The 21,914-nt window shown below is 41.9% G+C and overlaps 3 protein-coding genes across 3 annotated transcripts; 1 reads left to right on the forward strand and 2 right to left on the reverse strand.

Annotated features, from left to right (window-relative positions):
- Positions 1-4,969: 4,969 nt before the first annotated feature.
- kbtbd12 (kelch repeat and BTB (POZ) domain containing 12) lies at positions 4,970-7,348 on the reverse strand. Its single transcript, XM_070959682.1, has 5 exons — positions 6,276-7,348; positions 5,912-6,182; positions 5,573-5,723; positions 5,229-5,426; positions 4,970-5,139 (listed from the first exon to the last, which is right to left on the reverse strand). Exons 1-5 carry the CDS (start codon positions 7,346-7,348, stop codon positions 4,970-4,972), a joined length of 1,863 nt encoding a protein of 620 aa, XP_070815783.1.
- A 1,578-nt stretch (positions 7,349-8,926) lies between these two features.
- slc26a6l1 (solute carrier family 26 member 6, like 1) lies at positions 8,927-15,186 on the forward strand. The gene is made up of 18 exons (XM_070957702.1): positions 8,927-9,066; positions 9,209-9,348; positions 9,652-9,762; positions 9,836-10,011; positions 10,108-10,272; positions 10,545-10,697; positions 11,001-11,083; positions 11,162-11,309; positions 11,434-11,547; positions 12,160-12,237; positions 12,381-12,476; positions 12,563-12,669; positions 12,865-12,934; positions 13,019-13,111; positions 13,556-13,666; positions 13,897-14,325; positions 14,891-14,945; positions 15,023-15,186. The coding sequence occupies exons 1-18, from the start codon at positions 8,927-8,929 to the stop codon at positions 15,184-15,186; spliced, it is 2,433 nt and encodes an 810-aa protein (XP_070813803.1).
- A 442-nt stretch (positions 15,187-15,628) lies between these two features.
- p4htmb (prolyl 4-hydroxylase, transmembrane b) lies at positions 15,629-20,996 on the reverse strand. Its single transcript, XM_070959766.1, has 9 exons — positions 20,114-20,996; positions 19,909-19,990; positions 18,957-19,147; positions 18,749-18,845; positions 18,221-18,383; positions 17,949-18,134; positions 17,589-17,679; positions 17,325-17,448; positions 15,629-16,422 (listed from the first exon to the last, which is right to left on the reverse strand). The coding sequence occupies exons 1-9, from the start codon at positions 20,447-20,449 to the stop codon at positions 16,205-16,207; spliced, it is 1,488 nt and encodes a 495-aa protein (XP_070815867.1). The 5' UTR covers positions 20,450-20,996; the 3' UTR covers positions 15,629-16,204.
- Between the last annotated feature and the right edge of the window lie 918 nt (positions 20,997-21,914).

Raw genomic sequence — 21,914 nt, forward strand, 5'->3', positions numbered from 1 at the left:
ACCAACAGGACTGCCATGCCTTCATTGAACATAACAACAAAGGGATATATTCTTTAAAACCACCAGGCTCACGAATGAGTCTTTGTACCTGACAAATAAATATTGACAGAGCTAATAAACAAATTAATAGATTCATCTCAAATCTCAAAAACAAAAAAGCCTTATGGGTCATCGTATGTCCTACATTTTCGATGGCACCCGAACGCAACCAAGGCTCGCGATGTAAGATCACAATGGTGGGCGGGAGATTTTGAGACTCGGGGGAACTCTGTTTTGACTGCCACTCTTCATCACAGGGTATGCGAACTGTGAGTCAATTTAAAAACCATTGCACAATACTAAACTTAACGCAACTAGCCTGTGGAAGAGGTTGAATAAGATTTTCTTGCTAAAGAGTTCATTGTCATTTTCCGTCCTGTTAGTCAAAGTTAGCCAATGAAACCCTTTTTAGATTAGCGTTAAAGCTAACTAATGCAACTAGCATGAATTCCAACCCATATGTCAGCACTTAAATTGATGCTCATAAGAAGACATAGGTTGCTAAAGTTGCTACTAACTTGTTGTCTTTACAAACAGGTAACTAAACACAATGAATCATTCGAGGAGCATAAAAGAAATGCTGAGCATCCCAACAGGAAGCAGGTGATTAGCTGAAGTGTTGGTGTGCTACCTAACTGACTCTCACAGGTTGTTTCCAGTCACATGACGTTAAATTGTTGTTTTCTTTGTAGATAAAAGAGCTTGGTCTGTACCAGCTCTATATGGAAAGTGTCCTGAGACAACTTCTGTTGTGATTTGGCGCTATACAAATAAAATTGAATTGAATTGAATTGAATTGAATTGAATTGAATTGAATTGAAATTCAGACAGAGGGCTGAAAGTTAACAGCCCAATGGATGAAATGAAAGGAAGTGCTTACTGGGCTAGTTTAGATGAAATTGTGAGAGAAAGCGGAACTGAAAGTTTTACTGCTACTGAGGCATGAACAACAACTTCTGGTACTCAATAAAAGCTCATTGTGGCTTCTTGGTTTGATTGATCTGAACAACTGTAAACAACCCAAAACATCAGTATTTTGAGTTTCATGTGCAGAAAATCTCTTCTTGTCCTCCATCTGTAGTTCACGCCACAACAAAAGTGCGCCGTGACGTCATATGTAAACAACCCATGAGCTATGACTTTTCTCCAGCTGTGAATAATGTTATACAAGGCTGTTGTTTTTAGTCTGAAAAGTAAGATCACTGCATCATGAAGATATTTGAGGAGAAATATTTTATGTGTCTGTCTGTGTGTTTATTTGATTTCTACAAACACTGTTTTGCTGCACAAACAAATTGTGTGTTTTTGTTTTCTTTACCCATTAACTTGTGGGGACAAAACAATCAACAGGAGTGTGGCTACCAGCACCTACCATAGTTTTACAGACTCACAGTTTTTCTTTGGGTCTCAGTTTTGGCCTGAAAATTCTCAGGGCACATCTCAAGATATGAGTGTTTCATCCAGGACCTCCCAACAAAGTTCACAAGAGGTGAGATTTATCCAATTCATCTTATAGATTGTTCTATAGTGCTTACACTTTTATGAGCCATCACTCTGATTATGTGAAAGGTTCTTATGTTTTTTTGTCTGTATTACTTAACCCCAGTGTTTTCTTCTTGTTTAGGGAAGTGACCCAAAGTTTTTAAGCAGTTACCACACTAAACCTCTCCTGTTTGGAGAATTGAAGGACAAAAGCAGACCCTTTGCAATACTGGATAAATTTGAGGAGAACAAGAAATGGGCCAAAGAAAAAGCTGACAGGTTTATGTCACTTGAAATTTGCAACTCACCCTGAAATTATAAATGTGAGATTAAAAAAAAGGCTAAATCACTTCTGAAAAATTGACATCAGTCCTATTGTCCTTCTCTTTAACAGTGATGTTTTAGTGAAAGAATACCATCATATTCGAGAAACTCTGAACAATGTAAGTGATGACAGGCTTTGTTCTGTTTCTATTACAAGGACTCTCTTTTCTTGATGTGAAATATTTTTAAAAATGCTTCAATGTTTTTCAGATCCAACAGCTTGTTGCTGGAACAGAGAGAAATACTGCTGTGTGCCAAACAGTCCTTGAAAAATTTGACAGTTTTGTGTCAACAGGTAAGTTTTCTTACTGACTGATGTGTATTTTTTTGTTGAAAATATACTGCTTATATTTGTTCTCTATATACTGTAGTTCTGGTTAATTTAGTAAAAAAATTAAAAAAAATAAAGTGGTCAAACATTTCCTATAGCCAGTAGATGGTGCTCTTTGCCCAATAGTTAAACACTGGTCGCTCGTGCTCTCCAACTTCAGTGCCTTCAGTGCAATACAGTAAAAGGTTGTTTTTAAAATGCTAATTTCTATCCTTCTGTTCATCCATCCCAGTGCAAAACAACCTTAATAGTCTTCAGAGTGACATTTCCCAGCAGTTTGAGACATTATTTAATAAAGTGAACTCCCAGAAGGAGATGATGACTGAACTGGAGGAATGGGTGCAAAAGGTGAATTGTATGGGTGTAGCTTTTAGTCAAGATTACTGCAGATTCAATGAGATGGAAGAAGGTTTTGGAGGCTAATAAATGCATCTGATTAATGATGATCATTTTTGTCATTTAGAGTGCAGACACCACAACAGAACTTGGCTCAAATCTGCAACGTTGTCTTCAGTGTCTGAGAGAGGAGCAGGTGAGAGAACGAAACATGCTTGAAGAGGCTCTGAAGCTGCTCAGCACCTTAGTCTCAGAGCGCTCTGCCAAACAGAGCTCTGAGAAAGTGAATGACAGTGCCATTCAGACATCACCGGGGCTGGAACAGCCATTTTCCAGCATCCTGCAGGACAACAAACTTGAAGGTACACAGTTTGCATACGAGTCACATAAGCTCAAAGACAATCAGGCTGAAGCTCCCCCTCAGGATCCCAGCTGCATCATAGGAAAGAGGAAATCCACTCTGAGAGGCAATAGGAGGCTCAAAAAGAGGCCGCTGGTGCTATCACAGAGGAGTAAACTGACTGTCACAGATGAAAACAGTCAACCTCTGATGAACGGTAACAAACAACAAACACCTCTGTGTGAGCGTCATGATCTGAAAACAGTGACCGGCCAGGCCGATTTCAACCCAGACTGCCTCACAAAGCCAGACAGGGTGATGAGGTCTGTAGCTGCAGGTTGCTTGATCACCCCTCTCAGCTGCTGGTCTCAGGACAGCAACAGCTCTGTGTGCGTCACAGGAATCGAACCCATCTTAGAGAAGCTCTCAGATGAGTCCAGGACAGCGAAAGCAGAGGGCCTCTGGCAGTTGTTTGACAGTTGCGACTCTGATTTAGGCTTTTAGAGGATGAGTAAAGGGCAGAGAAAATTTCAGGGCAATAAAAGCCAAAAATAGTTTAGTATATTTATTATTACTTGTGACCTATGTTCTATTAGTTGTCGAGTTGTTCAGTGTTTTGGGGAATGAACACATGAATATGTGTTTTGTCTTGTACTTATGGTGGAAGAGCTGTGGAGGGGTGTAAAAAGGACAGAGGGACCCACAAAGCATCACACATATTGAAAGTTTTTCATCTTGTTAATTCTTTTCTGCTGATGTAAAAGGACTGTCACAATTCAGTGTCTGCTGACTTTTTAAAATTAAATTATTCAGTATTTATAAGACTGACTTGACACTGAAAATAAACTGAAAGGTTTTGCAAACAAACCACAATTCTCTTAAATAATTATTGGAAACCAGATTTATCTACAGTATGTAGATCTATTAGGTCATTACTATTAGAAGGCAGTAAGTAAACTGCTTTGCTATGCTGCCTTTGCAGTTTCCTCTCCATGTCTGCTTTAACACGTCACCAATGGAGACCCTGTGCTGTGTTCCCCTGTGTTTTTTTATTATTTTGGCCACCCCACTTACATCATTGAGGGCAGACTAAATATTAGAAACACCTCTTAGTATGATGCAATTCAAAAGCACTAGAAACACAACCTCCAAAATGACCATAAACCTGATTTAACATCTCTCTAAAACAGTTGCAACATGAACCGAACATTCATCTACATGAAGGCAGGATTTGCTGCAGGCTGGTGTATTAGACTGCATTTGTTTTAACCAGCTGCATGTGTTTTAACCTAACCTGAGTTTGCAACTGAGACTACATTTAAAGTATGCTTTAAAATGAATTGAGTGTCTCTTCAAACCAAAACAACCAGCTCTATGATATTGCCAAAGTGCATATTTATTAGCAAAAGACAGTTTTACTCTGCTTTAGCAAGCATACTGTAGCACAAAAAACAAAACACATTGATTAATACAATACAATAATATAAAATATTTACTTTTTAAAGTTTATATGTTCTAAGTCTGCCAATGTCCATTTACCGAAGCCATTATAAAGCTTTAGTATTTATCCTGTAATAACAGATCATTAATTTTTATCAGAGCCGAAAGTCCATAATTACAATTAGAGCTGATCAGTCTTTAAGTTAAGTAGCTATTTAGTAATAGTTCAGTGACTATTCTGATGATCAGTTAATCGTTTCAGTTATTTTTCAAGCAAAAATACGACACATCTCCTGGTTCCCACTTCTCTTGTATATTTTTCTTGTCCTCTATGGCACTAAATGTAATGTTTTGGACTGGTAGCCCATCACCGTGGCCTCTGAGAAATTGTAATGCAATTTTGCAACTTAACATTTTATAGACTTAACAATTAATTGATAAGTCAAGAAAATAATCACCAGATTAGTTAGTTAGTTAGTTAAAAAACCAACAAAAACACTATTTACAAATTAGCTGTCTATTCTCATTCCAACAACGTGCAAATCATAGCCTCAGATCCTCTTTCATGCAGCAATGCACTAAAATCTTTTGGCCCAGCAATAAGTGCATTAATAATTAATGATTGATTTCCTTCACTGATTCTCCCAAACAGACTTTGATCTGATCTGACAGGGGTGTCACAGTTTAACTAAGTCTGCAGGTGGGGACACGAGTGCCCTTGGGTTGAGATTTGCCACTAAGCAGACGTCATAGTTGTCGTGCATCACAACGCGCCGAGCCACTACTGTCCAGCGGTTGTCCCAGGGGTCCAGCTCCAAAATGTCTTTTGTTATATCCTCATGACGATCTAAGGGCAGAGAAGAGACAGTGATACAGTCACATGGAAACATCTCTCAAACACTTTGCAGTCATTGGATATAGATATTCTTTATTCACCTGCTGCTTTGTAGTATCCACACACGTAAATCTTGCCTCCCACCACTCCTGCGTTAGGGCCAGTGGTGCGCAGTGAGAGTTGTGGACATGGAAGAGGAGGTCCATCCCTCCAGTAATCTCCATCTGGGTTGTAGATCTCCACCGCGTCAAGGCAGTGGCGTGATTGCCCACGGTCCACACCCTCACATCCAATCCCTCCTGCAAAATAGCATCATTTTGTTAAACTAATTCTTAAAGAAATCAGTGCAGTTCATGTAGCAGGATCATAACAGTATAGGGTCCTGAATGAATGTGCATTAAAATAAGCCATTTTCTGAGCAAGTTAACTGAATAAAGTATCTTACCCAGCACAAAGATTTCCCCATTGAGTACCACAGCACTGCAGCGGTACTTGGAGTACTTCATGGGACCTAACTGTGTCCACTTATTTGTGTTTGGATCGTACTCCAGGAGGTGGTTACTGAGACGGTCAGGCTCATCATCCATCCGATATGACTGGATGGTTGGAGGAGAGGGAGGCAATGACAAAGCAGAGCAGGTGCAGTTAGAGAGTACACATACAGACACAGTCAGAGCTCCTATCATTTGTGTTCATGACGTCTGATTTTCTCAATTTCACAAGAACCAAACTGATGGCAGGTTTTTGAATAATTGCAAGAAGCTAGCGCATGTGTGAAGATCACCTGTGGTGTTCGACCGCCTATCACATAGAGGCGATCTTTCATTCTGACCACGCTGTGATAGGCCAAAGGTAGAGGCAGCGGTGCTGCACTGCGCCAGGGTCCGCCCTGCAGAGACCAGCGCTCCACACAGTTAGTGATGAGAAGCTGGTTCTTCAGCTTCATCAGCCCACCCAGCAGGTATAGAGTGTCACCCAGTGACCCCAGAGCGTAAGAGTCACGGTACTCCGCTGATGTCAGGTGCTCCCAGCTTCCTTGGGCCTCTACTTTGTACCTGCCAACCAAAGAAGAGCGAACTATCAGGACCATTTGTCTGAGGCAAGCAAAATACAGCTTTATTAAATGTGTCACCTAATGTCTTTCTTACCTGTGAATCTCAACATTCACGTCCTTCTGCCTGGCCATTCTGCGTGCACTTGCCTCTCCTGCCACTATGATGTCATTTCTTTCAGTTACAACCCCGGCGCACACATACCCCAGAGCCTCTCCATAGCGAGGTGACGTGATATAGTAGGTCCGTCCTGTGGATGGAGCATAGCAAAAGCTGCTTTCAGCATAGCTGCCGTATCTTGACCTAATCCCACCACTGTCGTTGCCGACACAGAGCAGCAGATCTGTGGTCTCCATGCCGTACCGCAGCTTCAGTTTGCGTGGAGCAGCTGAGGGATGCATCGCCGTGGCCTCCAATGCTTCACTGAGCAGCTCTAGACATTCAGCATCAGCCAGCAGCGCCGTGTTCCTTTTCATCACCTCTTTCAAATAGTCAGGGTTTATCAGTGGCAGACGGACCTTCCTCAGGAGCTCTGGAAGGTGCAGCATACGGACCTCTCCATCTGTCAAAGTGCTGTGTTTGACCCAGCGAAGGACCACATCCAGGATGGTCTCTTCTCTAGAAACATTCAGGTCATCCGAAGACAAGAGCTTTCCCAGCTGATGGGCCTCCAGCTCCAGGACCTCCTCATCATGGCAGACTTGGACAAAGTGCTGCCTCAAGAAGCGCTGAGCATGGTCAGCCAGGTCCTCTGCACCAAGGTCACGGGCAAAGTAATACACACCAAGGCAGTTGGAGGCATCCATGTTCTCGGTCATGTGCTGCTGACAGCGACTGAAGACGTCATCCATCTGCAGGAGAAAAGCTGCAACAGAGATGCCTTGTACGTTGGTGTTAGTGAGAGGAAGATCTGAGCAGTACATGTAGTTCAAGAGGAGGGCCAGGCTGTCTGCAGGGGTGTCACGCAGGAAGATTTCTCTGTTGTTGCACTCACGAAGGCCACATGTGAACATAACACGAAAATATGGGCTGAAGGCAGCCAGAACGACCCGGTGACAGGGAAAGCTGATGCCCTCAGCAACCAGTACCACATCTGTCAGATGCTCTGTCTCTCTCATCTTCCTCAGCTGGTCGAGCAGCACCAGCCCATGTTTGGCTGTAAGATCCATTTTGCCCCGACTTTTTTAGTGACAACAATATTTGCAAAGTTAAGCAGGCTGTTTTAAGCAGGAGGCTGAAAACAAAGAAAAAACAGTATCTTGATGATAAATTTACTTATAATACTAAAACTAATCAGTCAAATCAACTTTGGCTTTTGTATTAATCTCAGGTGTCGTGATAATGAAAATGTAGATAAAGATGAGAAACGATTGGATTACTTGATTAATCATAAAAAATGTCAATAAGATTGCAGTATTGCAAAGATTTTAACCATTGAAACATAATTAAGTAATGCAAAATCACATAGTTAATGGCTTAAGTAAATTTCCTATTTAAGCTCATTGTAATGAATAAACTTTAAGATAAGTTACAGGCAATAGCAGCACACATACAGTGCCCACAACTAGTGTTGTACTTTCAAAATTAGCCTTAGATATAAAAAGACAGCTTAGACCAAACAAGTACAAGCAAAATGCCACCGTTGCCTACGTGACGTGCACATAGTGCACGTAGCACTACCGCTGTCCACATCACGCAATATTCAGTGTGTAAAAGCCTCACCAAAGTCATCAGCTCCTCTTGTTGGCTGTTATCTTTGGTCTAAACAGTCCAGCAAAAGTCCATGTTTTTCCTCAGGCTACATGTGTTGTTGCTGTTGCCGAACGTGTCAGTCAGGGGGCTTAGAGAGGGTCTGAGCAGTTGCAAGAGACATAGATATGTGCCCCCCGCATTGCTGCGGCCCTCTGAGCTACTAACCCAAAAATAGACGGTGTTGTGGCACACAGCAAGTGGGTCAGAGAGGGCTGAGTGATCAGGAGGGAGTGGGTTTTTAAGCCATGACTGACAAATATTGTGAACTATTTTAACTTTCCTAATTGAGTCATTGGCATCGTGTTGGACTTTGTTTGGGTTAATTCTCCGTGCAGTTTGTTTGCCTCGGTCACGTGCATGCAGCTCTGGAATGACTGAAATAAAACATTGCTCCCAGCTTCAGATTTCATGACAGCACTTTCTTAAAGGCCCAGTGTATTTTAGAAAAATCAGAGCTCCTCTATTAAGTTTGATTCTTACAATCAAAACATTCTCGAGACTGTTGCACCAACTGTAACAAAGTTGATAAACTAAATTTATTTCTACATTTTCACTATCTTCCCAGCATTGTATTGGATATTAATTAAATCCACCTCAGCATCTTATGCCTCTATAATGACTCACTTAACGTAACTTGAGCTCATGGTGACATTTCATGGTTCATTAGCTTTACTTTTGCTAGCGAATGGAAAAAGTGAATGGATGGAAACACACCTGTCAAACTTCCATTGAAATTCATCCGTCTTTAAGTTAATCTTTTTCCTCTTTAAGACCATTATTGCATCCTTTGGTTCTTCAAGTCTGCCATCGTCGGGAAGAGGCCCTGCCCACATCCTGACTGTAGTTAACCATTAGGCAATATGATGCACATATGTAGATACAGTACAGTGCAGCAGCATCAGCTTTTTTGGAGACAGTTTGCAGTAAAACAAGAGTCTTAGGCATACATCTCATTTACTGCATAGAGTAAAAAAGATTTTGACAGATTCAGCACAATGGACTCTACACGCAGATTTGGGAAATATAGAGTTGAGCGGGAAGTGCTGGATGAGCAGAGACTGGAAGAGGTAACACAGCGAAAAACCTACTCTGACACTCACCCTTCTCTATCTGAACAGCTCAAAGACTCCTTAAGGTAAGGCAAATGTTCCGGCTTGATCGTGTAACTCTTACTGTACTGTATATGTAGATGTCTGGTCGTATCATATCAAAGATGAGATCAGTCGTTTCATTTCATTTTCACCTTTGTCTCTGTGTATTCTTTACATCCTGTGCAGATGTACAGTGCCCAGACTGAAACGCAGTGTGATGAGCAGCATGCCTGTGTTATACTGGCTGCCAAAGTACTCAGTCTGGGACTATGGCATGCCTGACCTCATCTCCGGCATTAGTGTGGGCATAATGCATCTGCCACAAGGTACAACAGTAGTCCATCATGGTTGAGAGAACATCGACAATATTGCAGAAAAAACCCATTAAACTCCCATGAAATTCCCATAGTCATAATATTAATGTTGAGTGAATATGATGTCTTGAGGGTCTTGAGGGTATACAACAAACACCTCATGTATAATTCTGACCATATTCTAGACTCTTCTTATCATATACAGGCAATGTCCTGTACAAATATTTATTGTCTAGTACAGCAAAAATAATAAAGCTTCATAAGATATTTATTTGCGATGTACAACACTTGTAACAAAATGCGTGTTTTTCCCAGGAATGGCATATGCATTGTTGGCTTCCTTACCTCCGGTATTTGGCCTCTACACATCTCTTTATCCAGCAGTGATCTACATCTTTTTTGGAACATCACGTCATATCTCCATTGGTAAGCAGAGAGAGGGACACTCTATTATGGCTGTTACAACATCTGTAAAAGCTTGTGTTGCTATACTGTTCAGGTACATTTACTGTGCTCAGTATCATGGTGGGCAGTGTAACAGAGAGACTTGCTCCAGACATGGATTTCCTGAAAACAAATGGGACAAACGTCACTGCAGAGGTTGATGTCACTGCCCGGGACTCATACAGGGTGCAGGTGGCGGCTGCTACTACTGTCCTCGGAGGACTTATTCAGGTCTGAGCACAACATCCCACAGAATTGGTGAAATACACCATATTTTGTTGTTACGTCTGCCAAAACTCATATATACATAAATTATTGTTGGTATAGGTGATACTGGGTTTGGTGAAGTTTGGATTTGTGGGAACGTACTTGTCTGAACCACTGGTGCGGGCATACACGACAGCTGCTGCAGCCCATGCTGTGGTGGCCCAGCTGAAGTACATCTTTGGAATTTCACCAACACGGTTTAGCGGCCCCTTGTCAGTGGTGTATGTGAGTACAGTCAAGCATTTTGTTCTGATTGATGGGTTTTTGTTGATACAGTAGTTTATATTTTACAGTGTCCCAACTTTTTTGGAATCAGGGTTGTAGACAGGTGTGCAGTAAAGCTTAGAGAATCAGATAACAAGATGAAAATGTCATCTTGTACTTAATTATGACTTAAAATGAGAAAACCATGAGCTGTATGCAGCTAAGCATGTGTGTTTTTATGTGTCCAGATGTAAGCCGTAACAACCTCCTGCTTTACCTTTCTCCATTTTCAGACTCTGAAGGATGTTTGCCTCTTGCTGCCACACACCCACCTTCCCACACTGGTGGTCAGTGCTGTGTCCATGGTGTTTCTAATTGCCGCCAAGGAGCTCAACTCTTTTCTCAGTCCAAAGCTGCCAGTGCCCATCCCTGTGGAGCTCATCACAGTCAGTTGACACGAGGACACACTCTCTGGTCCCTCTTCATGTTATCACCTCTGTGCTCTTTGCTGCTGCTGATGTTGCAGCACTGAAAAAAGCACAGACACAGTGGAACCGAGTAGCTGAGTCAGCGGTAGTGCCAGGGCCTCTGCATTTGTGCAGTTGACAGCAAAAAGGAAATGCTTATGGATAATAATTAGGTTCACATCTAGCATATGATTTACCAGATTTTTAATGATTGAGGGTTTGACATGTTGAGTCTCTGCGTGCGTCTTTGTGTTTATGATTCTTCATCTGTGTTGGCTTTAGATTGTGGCCGGGACACTGATATCATCCTATTCCAACTTGAGCAGCAACTACACAATTTCAGTGGTTGGAGAAATTCCTAGTGGGTAAGCATTTGGTTTGTTGAGTCACATCCCCAGTTTGTTTAGCGCTTATTTCCTTATTGTCCTCTACCTGTGCACCAGTCTCAGTTCTCCTAGTGTACCAGATGTGAGTATTTTTGGAGAAGTTATTGGTGATGCTTTTGCATTGGCCATTGTTGGATACGCCATCTCTATTTCACTTGGAAAAACCTTTGCACTGAAGCACGGATACAAGGTGGACAGCAACCAGGTAAACCAGAACTCCAATCAAATACCTGTTTAATTCTGCAGATACTGTGGACATGCAGTCATTTTCACACTCTGTTCCTTTTTCTCTCTGTATTCCTTGTGTTTCTGTCTTCATCTGGCTGAAGGAGCTGGTGGCTCTGGGTCTCAGCAATACAGTGGGAGGCTTCTTCCAGTGCTACTCTGTCTGCCCCTCAATGTCTCGAAGTCTCATTCAAGAGACCACTGGAGGAAAAACACAAGTGAGTGAGCACAGAGGTGACAACATGACAAAAAGAGACAGTGAAGAAGTCTGCACAATCTCACAAACCAAAATCTAAATTCTAATTTTGTACTGTGGACAGGCAACATGCAATAGTTGTACTGTAAATATGTAATGAATGCGACCTAGTTAAGGATGGTTGAGGTGATGTTGAATTATATATGAAATGACGTAACAAATTGGCCCCATCAACCTGACCTAACAAATACAACCACCACATTTTATTGACTTCACATTTTTTTATAGTCATTCATCTACAGGAAAACATCAGAAACATCAGACATTTTACTAAAGTAGTAAAGTACAGTAGCCCATAAATGATAACATGATGAGCAATAAAACATGGAAGGGACCCTATCTTCAGGAAGTCATCCATCTTCAGGGAGACCAGTAAACATGCCTTTTTCTTTAGCTAATGGTAATGTGCCTGAATGTAACTGTGTACAGTGAGATTAATTCATTATATATGTATTGTATGTATTCAAGCTATTCTCCAACAATGAATTCATCCATCTCTGCTAAGCAATTTAATATGTTAAAATGTCTGTTGAACTCAATAAAACCAGAACAAAAGTTTGCTTTGCTCCTGCAGATGGCTGGAGTGGCCTCAGCTCTAATTGTGTTGGTGACTATACTGAAACTTGGACCCCTGTTCCAGGAGCTGCCAAAGGTTCTGTCGCTCTTCCACTTGTCTTCACTGTAAAGCGAATTGCAGTAAATATTCATGATTCATGCCATATTTTGTGTAATGTAATGATGAAGTACATTCCTGATTAATCATGTTAAATCTTGTATGTGTGCGCTTGTTTTTAGGCTGTCCTTGCATCGATCGTCTTTGTGAATCTGAAGGGCATGTTCAAGCAGTACTCTGACATTGTTACACTGTGGAAAAGCAACAAGATTGATCTGGTGAGAGGTCGAATTATCGCTGTGGTGTTAAATCTGGAAGTGTCCTTAATCTTGTTTCTTTTTCATTGTCCCACTCCCACCCCCAGATGGTGTGGTTGGTCACCTGGGTGTCAACACTGCTGTTCAATCTGGATCTGGGTCTTGCAGCATCCATCACCTTTGCTCTGTTTACTGTTATCTTCAGAACTCAGCTGTAAGACTCCTCATCGTTGTATATTTCTCACTTCAGTGTCTGAGTCATACTGTAAACCTGCCTGTGTGCATGTGTGTGTGAGAGGCAATATGTAATGTAGGTAACTGATGCTTGGCTGCAAGATCTAAGAAAATACTGGACACAAACATATTGCACACATTATAATTTTGTGGGTTTTCTTTTAATCCCTTTCAGGCCAACATACTCTGTTCTGGGAAATGTTCCAGGTACAGAGCTGTATGTGGACATAGAGACCCACAGAGAGGTAAAACAGAAAGAGAGAACATCTTAAATAAAAGCATGTCTACCCTCACTGCAAAAAAAGCTCAGGGTTTCTTGCTGTTTGCAGGCGAGAGAGATTCCAGGCGTTACTATATTTCGATCCTCTGCGACGGTGTATTTCGCCAATGCTGAGCTCTACCTTGAAGCTCTGAAAGAAAAGGTTTGTTCTCTTTCCTAAAGGTGCTGTCTCTTCTACGACTGCAGATAATCATTATTTTCATTACTGAGCAATCTGATAATTATTTTCTCAGTTATTTTCTTAAATGACAGAAAATAGTGAAAAATGCCCATTATGATTTCCTCCTTCAAATTCCTTATTTTTTCTGTCCATCAGTCCTAAAGCCAAAATGATTCAACCATATATGACAAAGAAAAGCAGCAAAGCCTCACATTTGAAGGGCTGGATCCAGACAAATGTTTGGCACTGCTGCATTAAAAATGTCGGAAATGATTATTAGTGACTGAATGTTTTGGGTCTCGTCTCTTCTTACTTTAAAGTCGAAGAGTTTTGCTGTTTCTTCTTTACCAAACCAGTGACTTTGTTCCATTAATTTTTTTCTAAGATGCAGATGACTTCTTATTTTCCTTCATTATCTGTTCTCAGAGTGGGCTTGACATCAGTAAAATGATTATCTATAAGAGGAGGCAGGAGGCCAAACAGAAACGTAGAGAAAGGAGGGCTCAGAGACGAGCAAAAAGGCAGGCCAAGAGAGAGGTAATGTGCTCAAAATGTATAACATGACCGTAGAAATATTACAAATATTTTAAGAACTACAATGATTTTTTTGGGGTGTTTTGCTCATCATTCACCTTGTTCTCTATGTGGTAACACAATTGGTGCCAAAATCCTGTGAGTTAAAGTAGATGGCTGAAGTCACATGGGACAGAACAAGTCAACACACTCTAATAGTTCACAGTTCATTTCCTTCTCTTCTCCCTCTGCAGAGACGGGCACAGAGAGCAGGTAAACTGCTGTCTGGAGCACCGGTGTTCTCTGTGGAGGAAGAGGCTGGCCGCTGGGGGGACACCTGCATGGACGGGAATGTTACAGACACGGAGGAACAGGACTGGATTGAGAGGGAGAACGGGACAGTGTTTGTCATCCCAACCACTCCTCAAACACCAGACAGCCATTGTAGATGGGAGTACCTGAAAGGAGGAGATCTGGACTGCACCAGCTTAGGGTGGATGTCTGAGCTGCAGGACGGAGACACCACCACTCTGGGCTCCAGCAGTGAGGACACGCTGAGCCGCGACCTGGAGCGGGTCTCTCTCGGGTCATTGGGCAAGTGGACCTGGGACATCCATTCCATCATTATCGACCTCTCCATGGCTAACTTCATTGATACCGTGGCTATCAAGACTATGAAAAATGTAAGTACTAAAGGGACAAATGTCATTTAAACGAATGGCAGGACATGACTGAAAATGTCTCCAAATGTCTCCAAATGTATTGTCCTCATGCTTTCAGATGATTCAGGTGTCAAATCTTTTTTTTTTACAGGAGTTACACAATTTAGTTATACAGTCACCCTGTCCTGACACCCAATTAAGCTGTCAAGGATAAAAACACAACCAAGCAAAAACATTATTTCCGTTGTGGTCCACGAGAGAAAGGGAAAAGGACAGAAAAACAAACATGCAGAACAACACAATCAAACAGACTTATTCTCATAATGAGCACTGATTTTACTTTAACTTCATCTTGGTAAGTGTTGGTGCCACTGAAATGGGAGGTTATTGACTTTCAGTTACATTAAAACACTGACATAAAGGAAGGTTTACTCTCTTACAGTTAAACAAATCCTGATGATTCACTGTGTGACAGATTATTGGGCTCATACTGTAAGACTTAGCAGCAACTGGTGGGGAAGGAATCTGATCTTTCAATGGTTGCTGCTCTGTCAACACAAATATTCTGCACTTATCATACTGACAGATCTTCCAGGACTTCAGTGAGATTGATGTGGATGTCTACATTGCTGGTTGTCAAGGTAAGTGAATACCTTCTCACGTCCTTGAGGTTGTACTGCCTGAATAGACTTCACCATGCTTCCTGTTTCCTCTTCAGCCTCCGTGGTGGAACAGTTGGAGCTTGGTGATTTCTTTTCTGAGTCGATAACAAAGAGACGACTTTTTGCCTCCGTTCACGATGCTGTGCTCTACTGTCTGGACCACCGTGGAGCGACATCATCCCCCAGATATGAGCCTTCAGTGGTGAGTATATGCAACTGATGTTCAGGCTTACTTTGGTCCATTGTTGATGCTCACATGTCATTTAAACATAGTTAACTGCATATTTACTGTCAGTACACTTCATGATATATTAGTTAATTAGTAGTTGATTATCAGCATTGAACCATCCAACCAGTGTGTGACTGACATACACATTAAAAACATTTTATCATATCATTTTAACTAAAAGACGATTTGATTTTAGGACACATACAGCAGCACAAAATTTTAAGGACTTCAGCCAAACAGGACATTCAGCAGTGAGGATGGAAAAGCTACCTAAACATCAACTGGAGGGAAATATCAGCAACTGAAAACTGGCATTAAACATATAATACACACTGTATGAATCACTGATTAAATATTTTAGCGTGTCTCTTTCATTTTCATTTTAATATTTATATGTCTTGTCTTTGAAGTAGGAAGACTAGAAGTGAGGACAAATGATCTTAATTCAACTTTATTCAGCGTGGGAGTGTGACACGGTGTGTTTTTAAGGAAAAATATATAAATAAAGAAAATAAAACATCCAAATACCTTTCAGTAAGAATCTGGCAGAGAATACTGATTATTTCCAGGAACAAAGACAAGGCAACATGCATCACACTGAGGCGTGTGAGCCTTTTTTGGTCATGGCAGCAATAACAAGGTAGGACATTGAAATGTTTACAGTAGCCATTTCAGTTTTCAAGTGCAATGTTTTTTGCTAATAGCAACAGCAAATCCTGTGAAGCTAATGCATGCAAAGGGATTTTTTTTGTCTCAACTCCTTCAATGAGTTTCTAGTGCAACATTCCTAAAATGGGAAATCATAGCAGAAAAAAATAACAGGATAACAACAATATCCAAGCAAGGTTTCACAAAAGCATCTCTTTACAGTTGCATAAACCCACTGTGACCTCATTCCCTGAATAAATCTTGTTTCTACATACTGGCCACAGAGGATGTTGACAATGACATTGTGCACAAGACCAAGGATGGCTAGGTAGATTTCTTTTTTATGAATTTGGTTTATGAGCTACAAGTCTTGATGGATATCAGAACTCTGTGTGTCCGGGTTCAGAGTCAGACCTTCATCATCCTCGTCCCCTGGCTGCTGTGAAACCAGCTGCTGGTAGCGAGCCTGCCGCTGGTAATCCGGATCAATGTTGATCCATTTATTTGCAACCCACTTAGTGCCGTGGGTGACCACACAGCCCCCATGCAGTGCGTATTCATCCTGCTCTCCCACCCAACCTATTGAGAGGGAAAAAATGACTTTAATGTTGGTGTACTTCATATTGTTTCTGTTTTTTTAAAGGGCTTGCACTGATTTTGTGGTTATCAAACACACGGCTTCAGCTGGTTGGTCAAGATGAATTCCCCTTGAGCAGTATTATTCTCCCAACTAACATCTGACTTTATTTGGAAAACAATAGTATTTTTGCTTTTACTCTGTGCCTAAGTTGCCACAAATACATGAAAATGACACATTAAATGCTGAGATTAATTCAATTTTTAGCTAGCAGGATGACTCTATGGAAGGTAATGTTGACCTACCACATTGACCCAGACTGAAATATCTCTGCAACTAATGAATGGTTTGGTTTTGTACAGACATTCATATTCCCCAGAGGATGAATTTTAAAACTTTAAAACTGACTTTTCATTTAGTGCCATCATGAGGTCAAATGTCCAAACATCTATGAGACTGACTGGCACCGAATCTTATGCAGATATTCATGATTCCCAATCAATGTGTCCTAAAAACTTTGGTGATCCTCTGACTTTTAATCTAGTGCTGCTGTACACACACTGTAATAAACATTATGCTTGATAAACATTAGCATGTTAGCTTTGTTTTTCTGACCATGTTAGCATGCTGTCAAGTACAGCCCCACACAGCTGCTAGCATGACTGTAGACTCGTAGTCTTGCATAAATGTAACTAATATTGTGGTAGGATTTGATAATTACACAGAAAATGGTCATAACATTTGCATTTCAATGTTGGCAGACAATATAGCACACAGTGCGCACCAGAAAAAATGTTACTTATAAAATAAAATTCAAAATATGCCTTAACATGAAATGAAAATGAAATGAAGAGCTGCTGATTTGACATATAAACTGTGTTGTAATTTTTTATGGGAATCCTACCTCTTCCATCAGAAAGGTAGTTGTACCAGAAAACAGCTGTCCCTTTGGTTGGCTTCACCTTCAGGTTACTCTTGTTACAGTTCCTTCTGGTGTCCAAAAGATCTACATCATTCTGTATGAGAGACTAAAACACAAAATCAGACTCAGTAACACAGTTTGCTTAACGTCAGAGCCATAACTGACAAGTAGGTTAACACAGATATGAAAGACGTGCGTCTGCAGGGCTCTCTGTACACGTTTCCGGACCCACACACAATTACGCACCACTTCATCATAGGTCCTGTTGTCTGCCACAGGGAATGCGGTCTCCCCACCCCCCTCAACAGAGTTCAGGTAGAAGAGAACTGTGATGTACCTGGGTGTGCAACACAGATTTAAATTAACACACACGTACGGTGCAAATAAACCCTACATGAACACACGCATTGCAAACAAGTGACAAGCACACCATTTTTTCCAAGTTGACGATGTAGAGTCACAAAGACTAACATGGCAGCTGTCACAATGGAGCATCATTGCAGTTTAGTAATCACAGCAGATGGATGAATTCAGATGTGAGCATTCACAGATACTTTTGTGGCCGCTTTGGTCATCTTGGTCAACGCTGCACAGCAGTGGTCTCACCTGCAGGACGTCTCAAAAGGAGTGGAGGTGTTGACTGCGAGGCGCGTGTGTGTGCAGGCTGTTTCAGGATACACAGGGCCACTGTCATGGTGGGCGTGGTAGTGCCCTCCCTTCTCATAGCGAACCACCTGGAGTGGCTCACTCAGGTCCACCAAGGTGGGCGGGAGCCGAGTGAGGCGAGTCACCCTTTGTTAGAGAAAGGAAAAGACCCATTGTTTCTATCGCTTATTATAGCACTACAGCTATAAGAGAACATGGTTTGATTTGCTTACCTCGCCTTGATGTCCTGAAGGACCTGGTGTGCTCCTTTGCCCTGGTACAGCCACGTATGTCTGCTGTTCCTCACCAGCTGACTCCTTTTCACCCCTCGCTGCATCAGGAAACGCTGGAAGGCATCGTTGCTCAGGAGCCTGAACTCCTCTAGACTCAGCAAACCTGTCCAAAATATACATATTATACCGACGCCATGTATTCTGACATGACCCCTCTCATTATAGTAACCATAAACAATCTACTTTAGATAAAGCGCAGTCTTCACCTGTAGTACCATAGTTTAGTGAACTGTTTATATATACTTTGCATTTCAACAAAAACAAACAAACAAAAAACAGATTAATTGTTCCCGCCCAACATTTTAGCCAAAACCCACCACTGCCGTCCCTCCTGGCCTTGTAAAACTCGTTTATGGGTATCATGTTTAATAAAATGTTACAATTTTCGCACAAACGTGTAGATGAAATATGAATGAATGAATGAAATTTTATTGTCAAAACAGTAATTTCTTCTAGCTCATTTCTTACCGTTACCATCCTTGTCAGCTTTGAGCCCAGCATAGATTTCCCGCAAGTTCTCCGGTGTGAGCCAGATGCCGTCCCTCACTCGAGAATGAGTCAGTATCTGTTGGAGGCACAATAGTAAAAACGGGACAAATTCACCAACTCTGAACCAAACACCTATCGCATGTCGGACACTACAACATGTGCTCACGATCCACGGACTGACATACACCTCATGGAGCTGCAACTGTCCATCTTGGTTGATATCAAGAAGGTTGAAGATCTCCTCTGGGCTGAGGTTGAGCTCCTTGGCCAGCTCCTCCTGGCCGTCTTGCACCATCAGCTGGCTCTCCATCAGACCCTTTAGCTGTGCAAGCTGCATCACAACCCGGCACTCATCCTCAGACAGAAACTGAGGGATCTCTGCAGAAAAAACATAAGATTACACACAGAGTCTTGGGTCAACAGGACTGCCTGATTGCAGCATTTTCTCTGCTGCATCCTTCACACTTTCTGATTTGCTACCTCATCATATTGTAGCAGTGCTACATTTTACAAGCAGATATAGTTTTACGCAGCTGAAGTGATTAGTCCATGAATCAATTAGTTGCTCCTCACTTAATTCAGCATTTTGCATGATATTTGACTGACTTCATCTTTGGGTTGCCACCTTGGCCTCAGGGAAATTATGAGAAAATCAACCGTCAAAGTAAGAGTTTCAGCCCTAATATTTACATTCATTTAATCATCTGTTAGTCTTGCAGACCAGCTGATGCTGAGCAGAACCATTCACATAAACACAGATAATGAGTGCTTGCAAACTCCAATGATTCTTTCCACTTGCACCATCTTCCCTTCAGTTCATCTAATGAGAACATACTGTATGTTGATGCACTGCAAGTTGTGTTTTTCACTCAGCTTAATTGGGTCTGGTTTGCATCATTGAGCGAGCCCTTGCCTCAGGACTGGCCTTGTTTATGTGACCTTCATTGATCTTAGTACACACAAATATTCCACTATGTGTTTGGGCTGAGAGACTGTGATGAAGATGCAAATAAGAAGAGATAAAGTATGTATACAGTAACACGGTTGCATTAATGAGAATAAGAGACCTGTTTGGCCACTAGAGGCTCGTGTTGGTGTGCTGCACATTTGTTTTGCAACACACATGTTTTGACTCTTACCGAACAGCAGAGGTTTCAGACTCAGGGTGCGCATTTCGTGCACTTTGCCTGGCACCAGTGACACCTTCTGGACATGTCCCACCTGAAACGATAGACCAGAGAGGTGATTTTGTAGTGCTGAGAGTGTGAGTAAGAGAGAGAGAGAGACACAGACACAGGGGGAGTGAATCAAAGGATGGGAGTGATGCATCGTCTCATTGCTCACCCTGATTCCCTCGACTCTTGTTAGAGAAACATCACGCAGAAACTCTGGCTTTGATGGCGGAGGTCCCGACTCGGGGCGCTGGTGGCTACTGCTGGGAGCATCACGACTCCGGCTGGCATCTTCCTGCCCGCTGCTGTAGTGCACGTAAAATAACAGTGCGATGACATTAATGATGTATACGTGAAAAAACACCATGACTACCACGAAGTAGGAGCGGGAGCACACGCTGCTCTTGTGGCAGGAGAGGCGCTCGCACGGTGGCCGGAGCGGCGGCAAGGTCGCGCTCCCGGACGGAGTCGTGTTCTCAGTATCAGGGGTTTCCTGGTTGTCTGTCATTTTCCTGAGATTTAGGAGGGAGCCGATACTTCCTCAGCAGCAAAGTCCATCTGACAAATCGATCGACAAGATGAACATTTGCTCTGAGGTGGCAGATGTCCAATCCAATTAAAAAGAGAAAACCAGCCCAGCTTCGCCGCTGCAGAGTTGAAATCGTTGCGCACTGAAAAACCACGGACGGTTCATGATGGAACCTCTTAAAGCCGAGAAGTCAACTACCATTGAGGCTGTGTCGGTGTATTTGCGCCCTCAGACAGCGGCGCTGCAGCCTCGGACAGGCTTGTTTACACTGCAGCAGTCCCAGTCAGCGGCGGCAGTGAAGTGCACTGCGCATCCCAAAGCGCGGCCCCACTCACCCCACAAACCTGGTCCATAAACCCGAGCCAGCATCGACTGACTGCAATAAGCATCCTTTAAAATATAACAAACATCATTTGTGATCATATCAAAACATCACGGTCTGCAGCACATCCCGCGATTTCCACAGCCGAGCTCTCCCGTTAACAGCAACCTCTGTTTACAGCACAATGCTGACCTCTGGTGACCTGAAGCAATAACACAGCCCTGTCTTTGTGCCATACAGTGCAGCTCCCCTCTATACTCTATAAACACTGAGCTTGGAGAAAATAATGCTCCATAAACCTCATGGAATACTTTGAAACAGGTCCTGAATATTCAGTGTATAGACCAGGCAGAGCATCAGATACCAGACATGTATCAAATATTAAATTTAATGTTAAAACATACTGTTTATCCTCCTGGTCTGTTCAAAGGGTCCGTTCAACCAGATTACAGTGCCTGGAAGTACCGTCTTTTATAATGTAGAATAATTTCACCTCCATTTGGGTTAGAGGCAGAAATCTCAGACAAAGATCTATCTATATCTCTCTTTTTACAGCTTTATTTATTTATTTTTTACATTACCAATCATTTGATTATTATTCTTGGGCTAAAACTAGGCCTACAGACAGCCCATTTGTCACACATGGGATTTTCCTCGAATTATCAAGAGCAATTGTGAGACATCCCAGTGAGGACTTTTTGAATAAGTAAACATACTTAGCTTTTAGGCCAATGATAGCATAGTAACATAGTGTTGCAGTTTGGGAAACTAAACATATTCTTGTGTCAGTGGGACAGTGACAGAAATTTGGATGAATTGTTTTAAGAGATATTGTAGTTTGAAAAGAAATACAATTCTACATTTAAATATACACAAATACAAAGTATGCATAGAGTGTATGCATATTTAAGCTTACAAAGTATACAATTTTAATTCAGGAAAAGAGTCCTAATTTGATAAATTACAAAGGCAAATTTGGAACTTGAGGACCCAAATTAGTAGGAGCACCGAGTATTTGCAAGTTCTCTTTTTCTTTAAAACCTGAGTCCTGTGAGATTAACATGCAGTAAATCAATGAACTTGAACTGGACCTGGGGGACATATGCATACTGTGCTGTAATT

This window comes from Chaetodon trifascialis, chromosome 3, assembly GCF_039877785.1.
Source record: "Chaetodon trifascialis isolate fChaTrf1 chromosome 3, fChaTrf1.hap1, whole genome shotgun sequence".
Taxonomy (NCBI): domain Eukaryota; kingdom Metazoa; phylum Chordata; class Actinopteri; order Chaetodontiformes; family Chaetodontidae; genus Chaetodon; species Chaetodon trifascialis.